Source organism: Mus caroli, unplaced genomic scaffold, assembly GCF_978045245.1.
Source record: "Mus caroli unplaced genomic scaffold, Mus_caroli_1 scaffold_1, whole genome shotgun sequence".
In the NCBI taxonomy this organism is placed as follows: Eukaryota; Metazoa; Chordata; class Mammalia; order Rodentia; family Muridae; genus Mus; species Mus caroli.
The window spans coordinates 118,030,000-118,054,300 of NW_028227256.1; the positions used below are offsets into that span (position 1 = coordinate 118,030,000).

A 24,301-nucleotide genomic window follows, 5' to 3' on the forward strand; every position below is an offset into this window, starting at 1 on the left:
GATTCTGAATCCTATCAAGCTGACAATCTACATTAACCCCAGGAGAGGAATTACAACTACTGCTAAACTATTATTTAAACCGGGCAGTGGTGTCGCGTGCCTTTAATCCCAGCACTGGGGAGGCAGAGGCAGATGAATCTGTTAGTTAGAGGCCAGCCTGGTCTACATGATAAGTCCCAGCCCAGCCAGGGCTACAGAGGAGACCCTATCTGCAAAAAATAACAACAAAAACAAAACAGAAAAAACATGAAGACATTTCAACACTAGACCACCAAACCTCTTTGAGAGTCTGATCCAGTCAATATGAATTACTGAACACTTTTTCTATTTTCAAATATGCCTTGTTTATTATTTTGTGTGCACATGGGGGTGAGGACTATTGGCAATATCTGGAGGTTAGAGACAACTTGCAACAGTTAGGTTTTTTTTTTTTTTCTTTCCTTCCATTACGTGTGTCTCCATCAAAAGCAGGCCACCAGGCTCAGGGGCAGGTGCCTTCACCTACTGAGTCATCTTGAAGACACCTGTGTGGAACACGTTTTATCAAGGCTTCGGGTGAGGCCCATCTGCTTCTAAGCTGAGAATCATTGTCCTGTGGAGGTTGTGTAGGAGGCTAAGAAAGGGAAACTCCTCTGATGGATAAGGGATAGAGGAGAGTCTGTGTCAGGGAGTCAGTCTCAGGAAACTCCTGAGAGACCCTCACTGAGGGACACGGTACTAAATAACGGAAAAACAAATCAACCTTGTCACATGTCAGGTCTGACAAATGCTCACCAATACCTAAAATCTATCCTGAAAGTGTTTGGCAGGGTTTCTGCCTAGTGCAGAAATGGAGCACAATTCACTAGTAATGTCTGTCACGTCCTTCTGTAGAAGGCATGGGCGTGTTTGCCAAACAGTTGCCAACCTCCATGAGAACTCTTCAACGTTCCAGGCCCAATGGTACGACTTTCGGAGTGTCATTATCGGGCTGTGGGTGGTGGGGAGAAGGTCTCGGGTGAAATGAGGATTACAGATCCCCTTTCTCTTCCCAGGTCTTCCCTTTTATCTCCCCAGCCCTTCTTATCTCTGCTTAGTAAAGAGGCTCTTGAAGGCATTGTTGTAATTCTTATTAAAGGCAGTGTAAATCAAGGGGTTGAAGAACGAATTGGAATATCCAAGCCACAGGAATATGCTTTTCCAGATGGGTGGCAGGCTGCAGGCACAGAGCGGGCTGATGAGCTCCGTCAGGAAGAAGGGGATCCAACAAAGCACAAACACGCCAATCAAGATCCCGACCATCATGGCTGCCCGCTTCTCCTTCTGCTCCCGCCACGAGTCTCCGCTTGTCTGGAAGGTCACTGTTGCTCTGCGACGGGCTGTGAACACCATCTCAGACTCCTGAGGTGCTTCCTTTGCCTTGAAACAAAGGAAATACAGAATTAAAGTCACAGAACAGGGGAATAAGCTGAACTAAAAAAAAAAAAAAAAAAAAAAAAAAGCGATTCTCAGTTCTATCAGAGAATTGAGGCCACAAGTCTCAGGTGCTGTTTAAAATATAGAACACCGTGAATCCAGAGACTCACAGCTGAGGGGAACAGGCAGCCACAAGCAGGAACCAGTGCACCAGGGCAGAAAATTGTAAATATGACTGGCAAGGCGCCAGAAGCTCGGTGTGGCCATATCTAGATGCCAAATCTCCGGATGTGGTGATGAATTTAATAATGTGTTTGCTATGCAAGATGTGGACCAGAGTTGAATCCCCAGAACCCATCTGAAAATCTCAGGCATGGTGACATATGCTTGTAATGGGGAGTGCTGGGGAGGTGGAGACAAGAGGATCTCTGTGGATCATTATCCATCCAGTCTAGTCAAACTGGTGAGTTCCAGGGTCACTGAGAGACCCTGTTTATAAAAAACAAAAAACAAAACAAAACAAGGTGAAGAGGGCTTGGGAGGTGGCTTAGCAGTTCAGATGATGGCTCGGCAGTACAATCCTGAAGATTGTAGTTTAGATCCCAGCATCCTTCATGTGCTTGCAACATCAGATCTGAGGGGGTGGAGACAAAAGGATTGCTGAGCCTGCTGGCTTCCAGCCTAGCTGAGAAAATGAGGGCCAGGTTCAGAGAGAGGCCCTGCCTTAAAGGAACAGTTGTAATAGAGGATGCCTTCATCTACACACAGGTATGGGTACATATTCTCTCACACAGACATATACACATCTATTATTTTAAGAAACAAGGTGGAAAGGGACTATGGAAGATACCTAACCTCAACCTTTGGCCTCCATGTATACATGGGCGCACACACAAACCAGAACACCACAGGAGGAAGGAAGAGAAGGACGTGGGGAGTGGAATACACACTTCTATAAGTTTGCACCGTCAGGAGTTCTGCCCTGTGCTGGAAGCAACCAGCGTGATGGGGTCAGTTTGTGCTTCCTGCAGTGAACAGAAGATCTGTTTTGAAACACATCAGATCATTTTATTGTTCCGGACAAAGCTTAGCATCAGGAGAAATCTAATCTACCTTGGAGAAGATAAACATTAAACTCAAATACCTTTAAACCTCACAGTCCCACATGAGGAGAGGTGAGACCCATAGTGTGAGTGAAGTTCACAGTCCAAGACATTGACCCCAAATAAGTTTGATGTGGAATCTGGAGCTTGAACTCAGATGGTCAACCTTGCACGGTGTCCCAGTTTGCTTTTCTGTTGCTGTGATCAAACATCCTCAAAAAAAGCAACTTGAGGAGGAAAGGGTTTATTTAGCTTACACCTCCATGTTAACTGCCAATCCCTAAGTCAGGGCAGGAACAAAACAGGAGCTGAAGAGAACCCATGGAGGAAGGAGGCTTATCTAGAGAGGGTGTGGCCCACAATTGTCTGGACCTCCAACATCCATCACCAATCAAGACAGTTCCTCACAGGGATGACCACAGACCAGTGATACTGAGGCATTTCTTTATATGAGGTTCCCTCTTCCTAGGTGAATCTAGGTTTGCGTCTAGTTGACAAAGGGTATCCAGAATGTACCGCAAGCATTTTGCCCACTTAGCTGTCTCCCCAGGCTCTGTTTATCTTTAATGACCAAGGGATCTATAATGATGTCCTCCTTTTCATTTCTGAAATTACTGGCATTTCTCTTTCCTTAGCTTTTCTCAAGTTTTACTTTGTAATGGATCACTTTTTAAAAATAGCGTTAGGATTTATTGATTTTTCTCCATTGATTTCTAGCTTTTTAAATTTCTATTCTGACTCTTCCTTTAGAATTTCTTCTTTCCATCTTGCTTCCTAAGGTAGAAATCTACATAGGCAGTATTGAAAGAGAACCACAAACTTGGGGGATTATCATTATTACTCCACCTCAAAACATACTCATAAGGGGGCTGGATCTACGGCTCAGTGGTTAAGAGAGCATACTGCTCTCCCAGAGACCTGGGGTTCAGTTACCAGCACTGTGCCAAGCAGCTCATAATTACCAGTAGCTTCAGTTACAGGGGATGTGATGCCTTGTTCTGGTCTTTGTGCATACCTGCAGATACATACACATAGTTACACAGAGACATGTCACACATAAAAATAAAAATAAATCTTTTTAAAAAACATACTATAAAGCTTTAGTAACCAAGAGTATGTTATATTGGCAGAAGAACATAGAAATACAGTAGGTAAATAGAACATGGAGAGCCCAATAATATTAATATATATAAATTATATATATATATTCATCATGATGCAATCCACAATCACTTGACAAAGAATCTCAATGAGGGATCGTCTAGATGGCATTGCCCTTTAGGCATGTCCATGAGAGATTGTCCTTTTGACATTAAATGACATGGGAAGACCCATCACACTTCAGGCAGTATGTGGTTGAGTCCTAGACTGTGTGAGAGTAGAGAAAATGAGTGCACAGTGGTTAGCATGCACTCATTCACTTCTCTCTGCACTTGACTGAAGATGTGATGTACCCAATTGTTTTAAGTTCCTTTTGTCTTGATTTCTCCCACTATAATGTGCTGGAACCCAGAACTGGAAGCTAAAATAACCCATTTCTCTCCGTAGTTTTTTTTTAAGATGTATGTATTTATTTATTATGTAAACAGTGTTCTGCCCACATGTATGCATGCCTGCAGGTCAGAAGAGGACACCAGATCTCATTATACATGTGATTGCTGGGAATTGAACTCAGAACCACTGGAAGAGCAGCCAGTATTCTTAACCTCTAAGCCATCTCTCCATCCCTCCAAAGTTGTTTTTTTGTTGGGTATTTTCTGAAAGCAATAGAAATTAAGACATATAGTCAGCTGATCTGTGACACGGGAACAAAGGTAATACCATGGATAAAAGTGTTTTAAACAGTCAGGCGGTGGTGGTGCACGCCTTTAATCCCAGCACTCAGGAGGCAGAGGCAGGCAGATTTCTGAGTTCGAGGCCAGCCTGGTCTACAAATTGAGTTCCAGGACAGCCAAGGCTACACAGAGAAACCCTGTCTCGAAAAACAAACAAACAAACAAAAAAGTGTTTTAAACAAGTGCAGTTGCAACAACTAAAAATCCTCCCCACCTTCATAAAACAAACTACAAAATGGATCAGAGTAAACATAAATTTCTAGGAAATAGTTCTGGAGAAAATCTAGATAATTTTGGGTTTATGGGGATTTTTTGATTTCATTAAGGAAAGAATCAATGTGCTACACATCAATGCATTAAAATTCTCTGCTCTGACTACCCCACCCGGGGATCCATCCCATAATCAGCCACCAAACCCAGACACTATTGCATATGCCAGCAAGATTTTGCTGAAAGAACCCTGATATAGCTGTCTCTTGTGAGGCTATGCCAGTGCCTGGCAAATACAGAAGTGGATACTCATAGTCATCTATTGGATGGAACACAGGGCCCCTAATGAAAGGAGTTAGAGAAAGTACCCAAGGAGCTGAAGGGGGTGCAACCCTATAGGTGGAACAACAATATGAACTAACCAGTACCCCCGGAGCTCATGTCTCTAGCTGCATATGTAGCAGAAGATGGTCTAGTCGGCCATCATTGGGAAGAGAGGCCCCTTGGTCTTGCAAACTTTATATGTCCCAGTACAGGGAAACACCAGGGCCAAGAAGTGGGAGTGGGTGGGTAGGGGAGCAGGGTAGGGGGAGGGTATAGGGGACTTTTGGGATAGCATTTGAAATGTAAATGAAGAAAATATCTAATAAAAAATTGAAAAAAAAATTCTCTGCTCTGTGGAAAACATTGTCAAGAGGATGAAAAGGCAGTCTGGGGAGAAATAAGAAAACAAACAAGTCAGCAAATAAAAGGCCATTATCTAAAATATACAAAGACTTTTAAAACTCATGAATGTGAGCTGGGCTGAGAAGATGGTTCAATGGGTAAAGTCCTTGCCTGCATGTGTGGATGCAAGTACACATTCCCCAGAACCCACAGAAATGGCAGGTAGACATCAAGACTGGTCTGTAAATCCAGCCCAGGCAAAAATGGACCACATCACCTGGGCAAGCTGGATAGCAAGGCCAGCTGAATCCCTCAGCTGGATAGCAAGGCCAGCTGACAGATGGAGAAATGTCTCAGTGGTTAAGTGCACTCACTACTTCTGCAGAGGATCGGATTTGGTTTTCATTACCCATATCAGGTGGCTCATTCTAACTCCAGTTCCAGGAAATCCATCACCCTCTGCTAGCCTCCTTGGGCACTGTACACACATGTGTATACCTAACACATATGATTTAAAATAATAATAATAAAAGGATGAGCCAAAAGCTGAGATGAGTTCATTGGGAGACCCTATCTCAATACGCAAGGTCAACTTTATTTGCACCTACATAAACATTTGTGCCCCCACACGTGCAAACATACATATACACTCATGCAAATGTACATACACACATGCAGAAAGGAAATAAAACAACCTATTTTAAAATAGAAAAAGAAACCTTTAACAGATACATCACTAAAAAAAATTTAGCTCTACATATCTTTGGCTGGCAAAATGGCACAGTGGGTACTCGATGTGAAGCCGGAATGTGGTGATTTGAATTAAAATGGCTCCTGTAGGTCCATAGGGAGTGGCATTATTGGAGGAAGTGTGTCACTAGGAGTGGGCTTGAGGTTTCAGAAGCTCAAGCCAGGCCCAGTGGCTCTCTCTCTTTTCCTGCTGCCTACTGATCCAGATGTAGAACTCTCAGCTACCTCTCCAGCCCCATGTCTGCCTGAGCACCACCTTGCTTCATGTCATAACGATAATGGACTAATCTCTGAACCCGTAAGCCAGCCCCAAATTAAATGTTTTCCTTTATAAAAATTCCTGTGGTCTTTGTGTCTTTTCACGGCAATAGAAACCATAACTAAGACACCAAGGATCTAACTTTGATGTCCAAGGTCCACAAAGTCGTGAGAATGGACCACAGAGAGTTCTTCTCTAACCTACACAGATACACCTCATAAACAAACAAACAAACATAAATAATAAATAAATGTAGATGTACAAAATATACATGCAATAAAACCATGGGTCATCTGATAAGTGCAAATCAAAACATCAGATGCCATTAAACATCTATTAAAAGTGTGTAGCTAGCATGGTTCTGCTAGTAGAGTACCTTCCAAGCCTGCACTCAACCCTTTGGTTCTGTTCCAGCACCATACAATCCAGGTCTGCAGCACACACCTGTGATCCCAGAAGTCAGGAGATAGAGGTTGAAGGATCGGTTATCCTCAACTACATCATGAGTTTGAGGTCTCCTTGGACTAATGGAGACCCTGTCTCAAAGAGTGAGATAACAGAGCACAAAGGGTAGGGACCAGAGACGCGTGGACTTCATCTCTCATCAAAGAAGCTTCCTTTTACAGCAGAGGAGACCGTTATTGGAAGCTACAACTACTCAAAATGCAAATAGCAATTTGCATGACCATGTGATTCTCAGCCTCAATTGCTAGGTCTACAACACAGCTCCTGTACCTAAGGCTCAGGGAACATTGAAGAAAAGAAGGTGGAAAGATTGGAAGAGCCAGAGAACCAGGAAGTCTGCTGTCACTCTATGCCTTCTTGCTATGACAGGGAAGCTTTACCCACAGAATGTCAACAAGATAGCTGCCTGAACAAGAGGTGAACAATTCCAACAAGAGTTGGTATGCCAACATGGGCTGAGGAAGCCCATGGGTCCCATCCCTCGATGATGAGCCACAAGCAATTAACAATGCTGAGAGAGTAGGAAGCAGTCATACCCAGGAATGCGCCTCTGATTGGTTATCTAGTCGCAAGTGGTCAGCCCTAGAAATTTACACACAGTAAACAATGAATGAACTCAGCTGGATTTAAATATTTATTTGTTTATATGTAAATGTTAACAACAAGGGTTAAGAAAGAGGAGGCCCCCATAAATTTAGAACCTGTCATATTCCTTTTAAAAAATGGTGAAAAAATCTATTGAGAACATTGATTAAGGTAAAGTCTAAAGATTCTTTAGAAGAAAAAATAAAGGCTTGACGACAAGAACAAAAGCTTTTGTGGCAGACTGCCGTTGAGACTGGGCAAGCTCCTCTGTCTCTTCAAGCCTGGTAGCCCATCAGTGAAGCAGGCTGATGAAAGTCTTCAGCCTCACCAAGGCTTCAAGGAAGATGAGCATTGGATACATGTTCCATGTCCAGAGAAGCCCTCTGCCCCCACATTCATTCGCCCATCCCCTATTCATGGTGGAGACTGAGAGTGGAATTTCTGCCACCAATGGAGCAGACACAGTCCTGGCCCTTCCAAAGTCTGCTCTAAAGGGACAGACAGTCTGTCCACATTAACATTGCAATATATTGTATAATTGCTATGGTAAATGGAGTCCTTATAAATAATGTAATGATTCTGCTTTGCCTAGATTAAAAAACAAACTCTAAATGCCTTTGTATCATAAATTAGTTAATAGATGAGGGAGATGACTCAGTGGATAAAGCTCTTGCCACACAAGTTCAGATTCCTAGCACCCATGTAAACACTGCCCAGGCATGACAACCCAGCTGTAATCCTAGCAAGGGAGATGGAAAAGGCAGATCCCTTGAGCAAGCTGGCTAGCTAGACTGTCGAAATCAGCAAGCTCTAGGTTCAAATGAGAGACCCTGTCTCACTATATATGGTAGAGAGCAATCAACCAAGACACCCAGCATCAACTCCCGGCTTCCACATTCACAGGGACACACATGTACATACATCCACACTTGGAAACTAGCAAATACACACCCATGCACATTGGTGGCGCATGCCTTTTAATCCCAGCACTTGGGAGGCAGAGGCAGGTGGATTTCTGACTTTGAGGCCAGCCTGGTCTACAGAGTGAGTTCCAGAACAGCCAAGATCTACACAGAGAAACCCTGTCTCGGGAAAAAACAAAACAAAACAAAACACCAAAACCCCATGCACATCCATATATACAGGCAAAATAATAATTAGCTACCATTTCTGCATATTCTCTCTGTCTTTGTCTTTGTCTTTGTCTGTCTCTGTATCTCTCTCTCTCACATACATACACACACACACTTCTGTTTGCCTCTTAAGTTATTAGTCCTCAAAGAACTCTCCCATGATCCTCTGAACTCATCCATGACTCCCTGAATTAAGACCTTACTTTCTCCTTTTATAGCTAGCAATTTGGGTGGTTATGTGTGTGCTGTCTGAAACAGAGGAAGAAACTAGATCTTAATACAGGAGCTACCTAGTATCAGCACCTGTTCCCTGGCAGTACCCAGGAAATAGCTGCTTAACCAATAGCTTGGTGCCATAGCACAATGGCTTGCGTATGCCTCTCTCTTCCTTTTTGGAAGATGCAGAGGCAACAAGCTGTCAAGTAATAACTGTTTCCAGTTCTTCTCCCAGACCCAACTGGGTACAACTATCAGGACCATCACAGGACTGAGGGCACTGGACTCTGTTCTTAGCATGTCTACTTGTCCATCCTCTCTCACATGGAGCAGTGCCCCTAAAGACAAGCACTAAAGGTGGCCTGGCTTTGCAGTCAGAATTTTTCTAGGCCTACCTTCAGATGCTGCCTCCTGCTCCCTCTTCCCTACCTTAGTTTGTTTGGAACAATCCCTAAATCAGCCTAAACATAGATGTGTGAAAATCTGGCCAAAAGAAGAGGCTTTTCCTTTGGCAGTGGCACCCCAGCAGCACTCCACATGTCACCCGAATAGAGACTATAAATGGACAAATAATTTCAGCAGTAAAACAGGATGCTAGGGAGACAGTTCAGTTGGGAAAGTGCTTGCCTTGACAGTGAGAGGACCCGAGTCCAAGCCTCTAAATTCACCTCTTAAAAGAAAAAGAAAGAAAAGGAAGAAAGGAAAAGAGAGGGAGGGAGGAAAGGAGGGAGGGAGGGAGGGAGGGAGGGAGGGAGGGAGGGAGGGAGGGAGGGAGGGAGGAGCCCATAAGTACATAGCTTGTACTTATGATTCTAGGGATAGGGAGGAGGAGACAGGTGGATTCAAAAAGACCTTGTCTCAAAGAGTCTAAAAAAAATTCCTCCCACCCCAACCCCCACACGGGAGTCTCTTTCTTCTTGGATTATAAACACATATATTCTGAAGAGCCAGCTAAGAGCCACCCCATCTATAACGAGCTTTTAAAAGTGTTCCAACTTCTCCCAGTGTCCAGCAGTGGGATGCATGTCAGCCTTCTCTTTAGAAAAGATGTGTTAGATGTGATGGCACCTTCCTTACTCCCAGCACTTGAGAGGCAGTGGCAGGTGGATCTTTGTGAGTTTGAGGACAGCCTGGTCTACATAGAGTTCTAGGCCAGGCAGAGCTACGGTTGGGGGAGGAGAACTTGCCTAAGAAGCCCAAGGACCAAAGATGGCGCCGAAAGTGAAGAAGGAAGCTCCTGCCCCTCCCAAAGCCAAAGTGAAAGCCTTGAAAGCCAAGAAGGCAGTGCTGAAAGGCATCCACAGCCACAAAAAGAAGATCTGAATGTCACCCACCTTCTGGGAGCCTAAGACCCTGTAGCTCCAGAGGCAGCCAAAATATTCTTGAATGAGTGTGCCCAGGAGAAACAAGCTTGACCACTATGCTATCATCAAATTCCCACTGACCACCAAGACAGCCATGAAGAAAATAGAGGATAACAACACTCTTGTGTTCATTGTGGATGTCAAAGCCAACAAGCATCAGATGAAACAGACTGTCAAGAAACTCTATGACATTGATGTGGCCAAAGTCAATACCCTGATAAGGCCTGATGGAGAGAAGAAGGCCTGTGTTTGTTTGGCTCCTGATTATGATGCCCTAGATGTTGCCAACAAGATTTGGATCATCTAAACTGAGTCCACAAGGCTAATTATAAATATACACTTTTTTTCACGAAGAAGAAGAAGAAGAAGAAGAAGAAGAAGAAGAAGAAGAAGAAGGAGGAGGAGGAGGAGGAGGAGGAGGAGGAGGAGAGAAGAAGAAGGAGAAGAAGAAGAAGAAGAAGAAGAAGAAGAAGAAGAAGAAGAAGAAGAAGAAGAAGAAGAAGAAGAAGAAGAAGAAGAAGAAGAGGAAGAGGAAGAGGAAGAAGGAGGAGGAGGAGAGAAGAAGAAGAAGAAGAAGAAGAAGAAGAAGAAGAAGAAGAAGAAGAAGAAGAAGAAGAAGAAGAAGAAGAAGAAGAAGAAGAAGCAGCCCAAGGACCTGTACTCACTCCTTGGCTCAGAGGCAGGGGACAAAATTACAAAATGGACCAAAATGAAAATCAAGGCCTCTAGGAGAGACAAGACTGGTCCATGGCATAGCACAGTCCAACATCAACATCAGGTACCACAAAGGTCTAAGGGATAAGCAGCTGCATCCTGAAATCCGGCCAGGAGTGCTTAGCCATCCCTTTAGAGAGGAACAGTATGCATGGAGGGAGAAAGTGGCTGCCCTCTCCCTCCTCCTCCCACTCAGGAAGTGCTTATTAGTGGGCACTTTCCCAGACATTTTTCTTCCCTTGTAGAGAACCTCGAGGCACTTCAGTCTGTCCACAATAGAATCGAAAGTGTAAGAAATGGATGGGGTGAGTTAAGTTCAAAGAGATCCGGAGGGAAGAGAAGTAGAAAACACAAGTCTACTGATTAAATCCATTCATTTAAAACAGACCAGCTCCACCAGGGAAGCAGTGAGCCCAGTCTCCTCTTGCCCTATCAGAAGCTCAGTCCACAGCTTTCCCTCTGAGCACTGCACTTCCTACAGGGGGCTGGAAGGGAAGGAACCCCCACCCCCAAGCAACCTCGAAGAAAATAGGAAGGGCTGGGGTTTTAACTCAGTGGTAAAGTTTAGATGGCATACAGGAAGCTCTAGGTTCAGTGGTCAGTAAGGAAAGAAAGGGAGGTAGGAAGGTATGGAGGGGGAGAGAAAAAGAGAGGGAGAGAAAGAGAGAGAGAAAGAGAGGGAGAGAAAGAGGGAAAGAAAGGGAGAGAGAGAGGCGTCAATTCAGATAATTCATTTTGACTTTTTCAGTTCAAAATATGACGCCCATCAAAAACCAGTAGGACAAAGCAGGTGGGGGTGGGGTGGGCATGGTGGCAGAGACAGGTGGATCCCTGGGGCTTGGCTGGCCAGCCAGTCTAACCTACTTGGTGATGGAGCACTAACCACTTGAACAAAACACCACTACCATCCTCACATGATCACAATATCACAAGATCAACCCTGTGTGATCTTACAGGACCAAAAACTTTACTGAAAAACAAAAAAACAAAAACACAAAACAAACAAAAACAAAAAACAAAAAATCCAAAATGCCCCCAAGTCTAAAACTTCTTGAACATCAATCAACAAGACACCAGTAGCAGAAAGGGCCACTCCCAATTGTAGACAGGCTAAACGCAATGCATAAAATGAGGTTCTAGCTACATCATGTCTTTTTTGTGGGTTTTTGCAATGACCTGGAGCTAACCAAGTAGCTAGGCTGGCCAGTGAGTCCCAGGAATCCACCCGTCTCCATCTCCATATCCATATCCCTGGGATTATAAGTGAACACAACTACTCTCAGCCAATTTTCATGATTCTGGGGGCCCAACTCAGGTCCTGTTCTCTCAGTGAAGGCAGTTTGTTGACTGAGCAATCTTCCTAACCTCTGAAATAGCTATTTCTAATCAAAGATGCCAGACCAAGGCATGGAACACCCAAGGCTTTGTCTGCTCTGCAACTGCTAAACTCCAAACTTCACCTTAAAATATCACCCACCATAGCACAGAGGGTGTCTATCATGTCTGACAACCCAAAAAAGGAAAGTTTCTCAACTCTTCCTCATGTGTAGAAGAAATCGTGCAAACAAGTACGTTTTCTTGTCAAAATAAAAGCAGAACACAGTGGGTTTGATACAGATAAGCCAAGCCATCCCATAAGTGTGGTAAAATATACACACATACACCACATGAACACACACACACAACACATACACACACATATATATTCACACACATATGCATACATGTGCACACACACATACGCACACACAAATATACAGTTTGGCTAAACCCTTGGGCAAGGTACACTTGTTACAGTTCTAGCGTTTAGGTGAATTTTGTTGTTGAGTCTGAGAATTTGGTAGCTCTGCAAAGCTAAAGACCACTGAGGTTAATGCTTAGAAGGGGGACGTGGAAGTACACTCATTGAGGTTGGATTACACTCATGGATGAGGGGAGATATTACTAGTTTGGTCAGTAAGGTACTAGGATCCTGTGGATCCTGGCTTCATTTCTGTTGGGACAAAATGCCCTTGCATGTGCAAGAGCAAAGAGAGATAAATGCATGCAGGCTTGCTCGCTCACTTGCTTTCCTCTCTTATACAGTTTAGGACTCCTGTCTAGGGAATGGGGCCTGCAAACATGACCTGGATCTTCTGACATCAATTAATTTTAGACAATCCCTAGAAAACATGCCATGGGCTAACCTGGTCTAGACAACCTCTCAATTAAGACTCTCTTTCCATGTTATTCTAAGTCATTTCAAAGTTGACAGTGGAAAACTAATCATCAGCTAGCTATATGTGGTGGAACACACACCTTTTACCTCAGCTCTTGGCGGGCAGAGACAGGCAGATATCTGTGAGTTCAAAGCCAGCCTGATCTACATAGAGTTCCAGGACAACCATTGCTTCATCATGGTGGGAAACTATGATGCTAAGAGTAGGAGGTGCCTGGTCTCACTTCAGCCTCAGCCAGGAAGCAGAATGTGGGAGAAAAGAAGAGCTTGGAGATCAGAGGTCATTTCACATGACCCATTTCTTCTGGGTAGGCTCTGCCTCTTCCCAAACAGCATCCCCAGCTGGGAGCCAGGTGTTGAAACATATGAGCCTAAGGGAGACATTTCACTTTCAAACCACGAAGGAGATAATGCTCTGCGTTTTAGAAGTTGAGACCCAGAGTGGAGGAAAGCTTTCCGCAGGCCCTACCACTAAAGAATAACTCAGCACAGTGCTGGACCTACCGGCTGGAGTTCTCTCTTCCCATCACAGGCTACTTCTGATTAGCCAGCCAGCTGACCTTCCATCTCTTCATATCTGCTGTCTAAACGGGCTGTGTGAAGCAAATGGTAAGGGCTGGGGATGACAATGAGTGGCAGTGTGCTTGCCTGGCATGTACAGGGTCCTGGGTTTGATCCACAGCAATGCAAAAGCAAACCTAAAAAATAATAATAATGATAATAAAGACTGTTTCTTCTACCAAAATAAGGAGTAAAGTCAGGCTTGGCAAGCCTTCTGGGCATCCATTCCACTGTGATTTTCCTAGGTGCATAACTGCATTGATGTAGCTATTAAAAGTCAGGCTACCCCTGCAACCAGACAGAGAAGCTATAATCACCCCAGGCATTTCCGAGGGACCTTTCAAGAACATCATTAATTCTGAATAAAGCTCTCCTTTCCAGCACTTTCCAATTATAGACTTGACATTCCTGTTTTGTGTTAAAAAAAAATTCCTCTGCCATTTAATTAAACTGAAATGAATCTACTTTTAAAAGCTCATATACGTGTCTGGTAGCCTAGTATCTGAGCTGACTTGGAAAAGTAAGACAAACAACAGCCTTTCTTAGCTTGTTCATTTTGACCCTTTTGTATTTGTGTGTATGTGCACATGGGTGTGTTTGCTCCCTATCATAGTTCCAGGCAGGGTCTCTCTTTAAACCTGCAGCTCCTTGATTCAGCTAGACTGGTGGTCTGTTGAGACATCCTTTCCTCAGCCGCTCATCATGACCAGGACAATGTAGCTATCTTTGTGTTCTTCAGTTGGTGGGGTCTTCCTCAGGGGAAGACTGGGGGTGTGACTCAGTTGGTAGAATGCTTGCCCAGCATGCATAAAGCTTTAGGTTTCATTCCCAGAACCACACAAAGCAGGTATGGCGGTACTGCCTCTGACTTCCACACTTTTGGGGGTGAAGGAGGAAGGATCAGAATTTCAAGGTCATCCTTCGTCACTCAGGAAGTTCCATGCCAGCTTGCAATACCTGAGACCCTGCCTTAAAAATATTCAATTGTTAAAAACTAGTAACCAACGTGTTTAAAGATGAGGAAAGGGAGACACACAAGTATTAATGGATGTCTGGAATGGGAACTACAACCCAGGTTCTCTCTCCCAAATCTCCAGGAGACATCTCTGGGATTGGGATAAGTAAACAAAGGGGGAGGGAGAGAGAGAGAGAGAGAGAGAGAGAGAGAGAGAGAGAGAGAGAGAGAAGGGGGAGTTGGGAAGTGGCTTATAGAATTTTAGAATCTGGTCACTGTGAAGAAGAACCTGGGGTCAATGACAATAAAGAGTGACAGCTACAGGCATTTCTTTACTTATATTAACGTAATTGACATTCCACAGAAGTCCAGGACAGTCTAGTCTAGCCAGGATCAGGAAGATGGCAGCTCCAGACCTGATGTGGACAGAGTCACTCCAGGATCTAGGAATGATGACTGCTGCTAAGTAGCTGTGTGTGTGTGTGTGTGTGTGTGTGTGTGTGTAAAACATTTACTCATTTGTGTGCATGTGTGGTCCATGTGGAGCTCAGAGGATAACTCTCAGGGATAGAGCTCAGGCTGTCTTGGCTGCCTAAGACCAGCTAACTAGATAGGACTTGATCACTATCAAGAAAGACAGGTTGGGGATGTAGCTGAGTTGGTAGAGAGTTGCTTCAGGTACAGGAAACCCCAGAGTTCCATTCCCTTCCTCTCCCTCCACCACCCCACCCTCGTCCCAATTCAAGGAGATTGGTAATGCATGCCTGTAATCCTCCACTTGAGGCCAGGGGATTAGAAGTCCAAGGTGGGTTGTTTGTTTGTTTGTTTGTTTGTTTGTTTTGTTTTTTGAGACAGGGTTTCTCTGTATAGCCCTGGCTGTCCTGGAACTCACTCTGTAGACCAGGCTGGCCTCGAACTTAGAAATCCACCTGCCTCTGCCTCCCGAGTGCTGGGATTAGAAGTCCAAGGTTATACTTTTCCATAAAAAGTTGGAGTTCAATTTGGGCCTCATGAGACCCCGTCTCAAAACACCACACACACACACACACACACACGCACACGCACACGCACGCACACGCACACGCACACACACACACACACACGCACACGCACACGCGCGCACACACACACACACACACACACACACACACACACACACGGTTTGGAGGCTCCAGCGCTAGTTCTCATGTACAAGTTTAGAAAATCATTTTCACAGGTGCATATCCCGCAGGTGGTTCTCTAGAAATACAAGCGAGAAGCCACCCCACGAGCTCAAGAGCAGATGGCCTTCTCCCGCGCTCCAGATGCGACATTTCCTCTCCTCTCTTACACTGCAAAATCCAAACTCCGTTCTACTCTTCTATTTTCTATTTTTATTTCTTTCCAGGACCCTTCCCCCGCACCACACCCACATCCACACCAAGAAATCCACAAAGAGTCCCTGTTACCTGCGTGGTGACAGGAAGCGGTACCACCGCCCGCCTTCTGCGGCCAAATCGAAACTTGGCGGCTTTGTATATTTTCCAGTAGACGAAGAGCACCACCGCTAGAGGCAGGTAGAAGGCTCCGCAGGTGGAGAAGACAGCATAGGAGGGCTCCTGGCTCACCTGGCAACGCTGCAGCCGAGCATCATAGGCTTCGCCCCAGCCAAAAAGCAGCGGGGCGAGAGCAATGAGCGCGGACAGTGCCCAGGTGACCGCGATCATGAGCGCAGAAGCGCGGCTCCGGGTGCGCAGCGTGTACTGCAGGTGGCGCGTGATAGTCCAGTAGCGATCCAGGGCGATGGCCGCCACGTTCCAGATGCTGGCGGTGCAGCACAACACGTCGAAGGAGATCCACACGTGGCACAGACTCCTGCCTAGCTGCCAACGTCGCCCAGCGGACAACTCGCTCACCAGGCTCAGAGGCATCACCAGAGCCGCCACCAGGACATCCGAGACGGCTGTCGAGGCCACCAAGTTATGTGGCACGCGGTGGAAGGCGCGGACGCGCAGGATAGTCACCAGAACTAGCAGATTCCATAAGAAAGTGGCAGCGATCAGCAACACCAGTAGAGTCACCACAAGCACGGTGAAGGCAGAAAAGGGCGGCTCACGGCCGGGCAAGATGAGCCCACCTGGGGTGGATCCCATGCTCCTGCCGGAACTTGGGCTGTCACTGCAGCTCTCGGGTCCCGGAGGAAAGGCAAGGCCCGGAGTGGCGCCTGAGAGGTTAGAAACTTCCATTATTCAGAGACTTGGGCTCTGGGGCAGGAGATGTGCCCGTGGTTGCATGAACTGTGAATAGGTGGTGAAGCAAGAGAGGCACTCCGCGCGCCCAGCAACGCAAAAATAAGTCCAAACCGCGCCACCCTTGTCCTTTTTCCAAACTACAGTCTCCTTTTGGCGCTTCTTTTGGCGGTTTTCATGGACCCTCTTTTCCAGATGAGACTCTTTAGTCCAGCTTTGCCCAGCGCATCAATCTCTCAGTCTCTTTGTGGTCTTCAGGGTAACCGACTGCAGAGGATTGGGGACTGGTGCCTGGTCTCAATAGAGACCTTCCCTGAATGGTTGCTGGAACCAAGGGACTCCTCGTGTGGGCTGAAGTGGGCGGAGGAGTTTTGGAGCCGCCACCAATAGGAGCTGGAGCTGTAGCGCAGTACTAGAGGTCTCCCACCTCCGAGGGGCGGAGAGAAAGCTAAGCAGCGGTCGCCTCCGGGAAAAGTTGTTAACATCCTGTTGGAATTCCATAGCTACCACCTCCGCAGATCCCTCAAGTGGACTTGTTGGTTCTGTTAGACACTGAGACATTGGGCTACCAGCCAAAGGCATTGTGGTTTCCTGGAGCCCCGATTCTACCTGTATCCAGTCCCAAATATTGGAGTGCATGAAACAGAAAGTTCTGCGCCCCAGCTGCTAGGTGCTAGGTGCTAGGTGCTCCGTGCTCTGTGCTCCGTCCCAGCTCTGTGCTCCGTCCCAGCTGCTTGGTGCTCAGCTCATAGGGAGCATTTCTTGGACCTTGCAGTTTATCCCCTAGCTTTATGCTAACAGCTCCAGGCTGAAGCTGTTGGACAGAGATCTATCTAGAAGAGGGACAGTTTCCAACCATGTCTAACTTCAGGTGCTCCACCTTCTTTTGGTTTCTAATAGTCTACTATCCTCTTCCAGTTTATTATTTTTTGGGTTTTTTTTTTTTTTTTTTTTTTTGGTTTTTCGAGACAGGGTTTCTCTGTATAGCCCTGGCTGTCCTGGAACTCACTTTGTAGACCAGGCTGGCCTCGAACTCAGAAATCCCTCTGCCTCTGCCTCCCAAGTGCTGGGATTAAAGGCGTGCGCCACCACGCCCAGCTCCTCTTCCAGTTTAAACCTGAGGTTTTATTGTTGCAACTTTGTTTCTTGTGGTGCTGGGGATGAAGGCAGGGGTCTTGCCCAGGATAGGCAGGCACCCCACCCCGCAGCTACTCTCACTTACCCTTGGGTAAAGGAAAAAGGCACTTAGGTGAAATTCTCTTCACCCTCCTCCAACATCCCCTTCCCATTTTTCAATCTCATTCTTTAAATTACTTTTACGTGTGTGTGTGTGTGTGTGTGTGTGTGTGTGTGTGAGAGAGAGAGAGAGAGAGAGAGAGAGAGAGAGAGAGAGAGAGATCATGAGGAGGTCAGAGAAAAACTAAAGGAAGTCAGTTGTTCCTGTCCACCGTGTGGATTCCAGGGATGGAACTCAGAGCTATGGAATTCAGATCTTCAGGCTTGGTGCCAACTGTTTTGACCCAGTGAACCATCTTGCAGGCCCCAGTCTCATACGTTAAAAAAGCATATCAAGTTGGATGTGGTAGCACACACCGTTCTTTAATCCCAGCACTCAGGAAGCAGAGGCAGGTTTGAAGCCAGTCTGATCTACACAGTCAGCTCCAAGACAGCTGGGACCACAGAAAAACCCTGCCTCAGAAGCAAACAAACAAACAAATAATAAAAAGTATATCAAAGTATATTGTATGAAAAAGTCTTAAGTAAAAATAATTGGCTATTTTAAAAGCATAATGCGATTACTCTAAAGTTGTGGCTGTTGGTGGGAGTCAAACAGAAACTTGAGATAGCATCCTTAAGGTTGGAACAAAGGTCAGACAGTTGAGGGTTCACCTAGCATATCAATCTCATATGCTGGTGTGTATATGGTTGCAATCCCAGCAGTTGGCTGGGGGTGGGGGTGGAGGTAGTTGGATCAGAAATTCAAAGCTCTCTTCTAATGTACATAGCTATTCATAGTAATATGCATAGCTATACCTCTAATAGACATAACTATATACCTAGTAAGTAAGGTCAAAGTCAGATGAACAAGACTTTTTCTGGTTTTCTTTCTGTTGCTGTGATAAATAACCTAACAAAGCAACCTTAAGGGGGGAAGGATTTATCTGTGGCCCATCATTGCCAAGCAGTGACCCTGCAGGATCCTGCAGGAGCTTGGGACAAGCAGGGAGAAATGAATACAGGGATGGAGCGTGTCCAAGTAGCTTTTCCTTCTTTGATACAGCCCAAGACCTAAACCCAAGATTGGTGCTGCCCTCTTTCAAGCTGTGACTTCCTATACCACTTGAGGTAGTCAAGAAAATTCCCCATAGACATGCCTGTAGGTCAAGCTGATGTAGAGAATTCCTCACAGCAACTCTCTTCTCGAAAGGTAATTATACATTTTGCCATTTTGCCAATTGAACCTGGTCATCAAGAGCCTGTCACAAAACAAACAATAACAAAACTCAGTGTCTATGCCTATGGTCTTTTAGGGACAAAGGAGGCCAAGCAAGCTATGTGTTGGAAGAGTTAGTGGCTTCTGCACCCTGTCAGTGAGCTCCCAAGAGGATGACCCAGAAAGGCCTCTCAGGCTAGAGCAGGCAAAGTGCCTTCCCCCAGCTCCTCATTCCTGTTGTGTGTGGTGTGGTGTGGTGTGGTGTGGTGTGGTGTGGTGTGGTGTGGTGTGGTGTGGTGTGGTGTGTATACCCATGTATGCATCTTTACATGTGTGTGAGTGTGTGCGCCACAGTTGATATAAGCAATGAGCTTCAATCTCTTTTCTACCTTATTTACTGAGTCGGGGTCTCTCATAATATGGCTATTTTCTGTTGCCAGCTTTCTCTGCCAGCTCTGCCTCTTACATCTGCCATTATATGTCACTACACCCAACCTGCATTTACACGGGCTCTGGGGAATCCAAATTCCAGTCCTCACAACTGTGTGACTAATGCTTTAATTGCTGAGACATCTCCCCAGCCCCAGTTTGAAAAGAAAACGAACGTTTTTCTCTGATTCTTCCAGAAGCTCCATCCCTGGTTCCTGGGCTGACCTGCAGGTATGTGATAAAAAGATTTTGTGTCGGGACACATTCATAGCTATCCTGGGCCACACACAGCCTATAACTGTGGGCTGGACATTGGGCTATTTTGTGGAATTGAGAGGAATCCTTTAAGAGAAATACTGTTGCAGTGATACCCTAGCCATCCTACTGAACAAAGAATGAGAATGTTAAAAGGTAGAAAAATTCACCTTGTGCCAAAGCCAAGATATGTTTTTATTCTTAGCTTTTGCTCCTCTCTTCGCATACATTTTTCATGCCCCAAATCAATTTTTTATTTCGCTCATTTCCCTTAACATTTTTCATGTTACTATATATTCTCTTTGTAGTTTTTTAATGTCATGCCATTTATCACTTGAAAGACTCTGAGTGACTTAGGCTTTCTGAGACAGACTTGTTATTTTTAAGGGGATCATTGGGGCTGGAGAGGTGGCTCAGTTCTTAGGAGCACTTGCTGGTTGGTAGAGGATCTGAGTTCACCTCCCATCACCCACATAAGGCAACTTACAGCCACCTGTAAGTGCAGCTCCCCATCACCCTCTTTTGGCCTCTGTAGGCACCTGCACATGGGAACACGTGCATACACAGAGACGCACACACTCTATAAGATAAGACGCACACACTCTATAAGATAAGCTTAATGGAAGTTATTATGTTTCCTGTGAGATTGTGATGGAAATAGAGTCGGGTAGAGCTGGCAGCTCACACGGTGCAAGCTTCCCCTAAGCGCTGACGACCCCTAAGTGCTCAAGACCCCTGCTCTTTACAGCTCCCTGCCTAGATGTCATAGTCAGTTCTTCTCTGATCTTCAGTGTGGTTATGTTTTTACATACGTTTTTTTTTCCTGTCGAGTATGTGTAATGACAACACACTTTATTCCACGTGCTTTTTAGTTGATCTTACTAGTGCATTGGTGACTTCTCTGTTGCTGGCCAGTGTCTTGGCTGCTTTTTTTGTCGTTGCTGTAATAAAATACCTGGTAAGACCCCCCTGAAGGACAGAAGGGTTTATTTTGGCTCACGGTTTGATCACGGTTTGAGGATATGATCCGTCAGAGCGGGACAGGCAGGAACGTGATTCAGGACGCCAGAGAGAGATGGATGCTGGTTCTTAGCGTCAGAGCGGGACAGGCAGGAACGTGATTCAGGACGCCAGAGAGAGATGGATGCTGGTTCTTAGCGTCAGAGCGGGACAGGCAGGAACGTGATTCAGGACGCCAGAGAGAGATGGAGGCTGGTTCTTAGCTCTCTTTCCCTTTTTAATCCGGTACAGATTCCCAGCCCACCAAATGCTGTAGTCCACCTCCACAGCGGTTTAATTCATCTATAAAATCCCAGGCATGCCCAGAGGTTCTATTCCCAGGTGATTGATTGTAGGTTCTGTCAAGGTGACAGTCAGTATAAGCTATCACAACTAGCAGTCTTCGAAGGCACAGCTAACCATTCACAAATGGGAAAATGGAGAGAGATTTGTCAACTTGCTGTGACTGGTGACTTTGGCCCTCCTATTATTAAATCCTATCCCTCGCTCCCAACACACATATGATTAAGTTCTACCCCCTAATGTGACTGTGTTTTAACACAAGGACTTATAGAAAGTAAAAGGTCAGCCGGGCTGTGGTGGTACCTTTGATCCAAGGCGAATCTCTAGATTCATGATCTACAGAGTGAGTTCCAGCAAAGCCAGGGTTACACAGAGAAACCCTGTCTCAAAAAACACAAAGAAGGAAAAGGGGGAGGAGGAGGAGGAGGAGGATTTGAGCTTGACTCCTGAAAGCCTGTAATCCCACCACTGAAAAAGCAGAGACAGAAGGATACCTGGGGCTTACTGGCTAAATAGACTCATGGCAATCTCTTAAATATAACCCCTTATGAGATGAGAATAAAAACACAGATCCTGTACCCCCAACATAAAACAGCACAGATTATGCATAACTAATCACAGGGGAGGAAAGGAGCATAGTGAGGAATACTGGACCAAAGCAAGACCGAAACGAGCTGGGTAAATTCCAAACTCTGCATCTCCACGTCTGATATGGAAATGCTCATCAGATCTCCAGCTCCGTTCAGCTTTGTGACTGCAACACCCCATATGGGGATCATATAACTGAATACTGGAGTTTCGAAAAATTGGTTGGTATTAAAGGGGCTCTGAAGATGTGGCAAACAAAAATTAATTAAAAATCAAGTATGTAATAAGTGAAATGGTTTGTGGCTGTGCTCACCTGTGTTACACTGTACATCTGCACTACAGTCTGGGATCTGAACTCACGGCATGCACAGTCTGTGAACTCATGGCAAACACACTCCGTGCTGCCCATACCATCATACCGCAGGAGCAACCGTACCGTACCTATGTGGTGTTGGTCTTTCATATCAGTTACCTTAGCTAACACACACCAGAAACAAGTATAAACAAGCAAGAAGCTTTTGTCCTGAGTAATAAAGTCCTTCATCCCTCACCCAGAAGTCTCATGTCTTCAACCATCATACTGGAAACAGGAAGAGAACTGCTGTTCAGCCTGCAGCAGGACAAAATCTTAAATGCTAAGCAGGACTTGACAGGCATTAAGCAGTCAGATTATTGATTTTTAACATTACAATTCAAGTTTTACCTTTGGGGTTTATTTCTTTGCTATATTTTCTTCTAAATTTAATAATTGACTTAAAATGTAGAAATAGTGTGACTATTTCTTTTTTTTCATATTTCTATATTATACCCCAGAGATATTTAATGAGTGGCTATTTCCTTAGCTGTGGTCTTTGCGGAGAGGGGGACTGCATTTTTCACATGGATACATTATATATGTATTCTTTTATAGAAATCATCTGCTTTAAAAAATTTGTGTGCCTGTGTGTATGTGTGATATGTACATGTGTGTCTGTGTGGTGGGTCTGCGTGTATGTATGTGTATGTATGTGTGGTGTGTGTGTGTGTATGTGTGCATGTGTTTGTATGTATTTGTGCATGCATGTGTGTCGTGTGTATATGCATGGTATGTGTCTGTGTGTGTGTGCACTTGTGCGCCATGGCACATATGGAGGTCAGAGTACAACTTTCAGAAGTTTGTTCTCTCCTTTCATTACATGTGTTCTAGATATTAAACTCAGGTCATCAAGCTCCTGTGATAAGTCCTTTTACTAGCTGAGACATCTCGAGGGCCCAGAAATTATCCACCTTCTTGGTATTTGTGTGAGTGTAAGTTTAAGTGCTTAGCTAACTTCCTTGTACATCCTAGGCTAGCCAAGTAATAGGGCTGCCCATAGTGAGTGAAGTTGGATTGTCCTACATCAACTAACTATGGATATGATCCTCCAGAGATAGACCCAGGCCAATGTGATCAGGAGAATTCCTCAACTGAGGCTCTCTTCTCTGGTGATTTCTAGATTGTGTCAAGTTGGCAGTTAATTAGGACAAGAACCTTCCATCTGTCAAAGACCAGATCCATTCACAGAGTGACCAGTTGCAGTGACATGTGCTGACCAGTTTAGAGACACCAGCAAAGACTGCTGCTTTCTGGGAAGGAAGCTCTCCTTCACTGAGGAGGCCCAGAGCATAGCTCTTGGGGAAAAGCATGCTTCTACCTTGGACATTAAAGATGCGGATTTCACTGGGAAAGTGGAGCGAGAGGAAGTGAGAGCCTTGCCTGGCAGGAGAAAGAGGGTGGACAAAGAGTTCCTGGCAAAAGCAGACTCATATAAAACCAAACCATTAGTGAGAATGCTTATGTAGCACCCCACAGAATCTAAAAAATACAAGTAAACAGAGAGATGGCTCAGAGGGTAAAGGAACTTCCTGCTAAACCTCACAACTGACGTTCCCTCACTGGGCCACACAAGGAGGAAGAAGAGACCCAACTCCTGCAAGCTGTCCTCTGCCACACAAGCCCTGTGGCACCTTTATCCCCCACTAAAATGCATAGATAAATACATATAATAAATTTGTATCAATAATTAAAAAAATATTATCTCTATGTCCTAGCTCTACCATTTCTGAGTCCCTGAAGGGCTCTGTGTCCCACTGCTGGGATGCATGCTTCTTGCAATAAGCATCCATGTTTGTTGCAGATTATTCACAGCAGTGAATAATGGAACCAGATTTGATGACCATATTAGCGCTTTTCTGATGCAGTGATAAAATATCATGACCAGAAGCAACTTAAGGAACAGTCTTATTTTAACTTATGGTTCTACAGGGTCTAGATGTCCATAACGACAGGGAAGGCGGGGTGGTAGGGTCAATGAGCTAAAAATCACATCTCAACAGTACACTGGAAGCAGAGAAACTAGAAATATAGTAAAGCTGTAAACCCTGAACACCTACCTCCAGTGATGGACATCTTCCATCAAGGCTGTACCTATTGAAGATGCTATAACCTCCTAAACAGCATCACTAACTGGGGACCAAGGGTTGACAACCTGAGCCTAGGAAGGACATTTCACACTCAAACCACTGCAGTGTCTGTCAACAGATACACAATGGACTTCAATTCAACTGTGAAGAAAAATGAAATTTGCAGGAAAATAGATGGCTCTGGAGAGTATTAA

The 24,301-nt window shown here is 45.1% G+C and overlaps 1 protein-coding gene and 1 pseudogene across 1 annotated transcript; one reads left to right on the plus strand and one right to left on the minus strand.

Moving 5' to 3' along the window:
• Positions 1–363: 363 nt before the first annotated feature.
• LOC110301108 (5-hydroxytryptamine receptor 5B) lies at positions 364–16,902 on the minus strand. Its single transcript, XM_021171355.3, has 2 exons — positions 15,878–16,902; positions 364–1,398 (listed from the first exon to the last, which is right to left on the minus strand). Exons 1-2 carry the CDS (start codon positions 16,652–16,654, stop codon positions 1,063–1,065), a joined length of 1,113 nt encoding a protein of 370 aa, XP_021027014.1. The 5' UTR covers positions 16,655–16,902; the 3' UTR covers positions 364–1,062.
• Positions 9,827–10,288, plus strand: LOC110301113 (large ribosomal subunit protein uL23 pseudogene; annotated as a pseudogene).
• Positions 16,903–24,301: the final 7,399 nt, after the last annotated feature.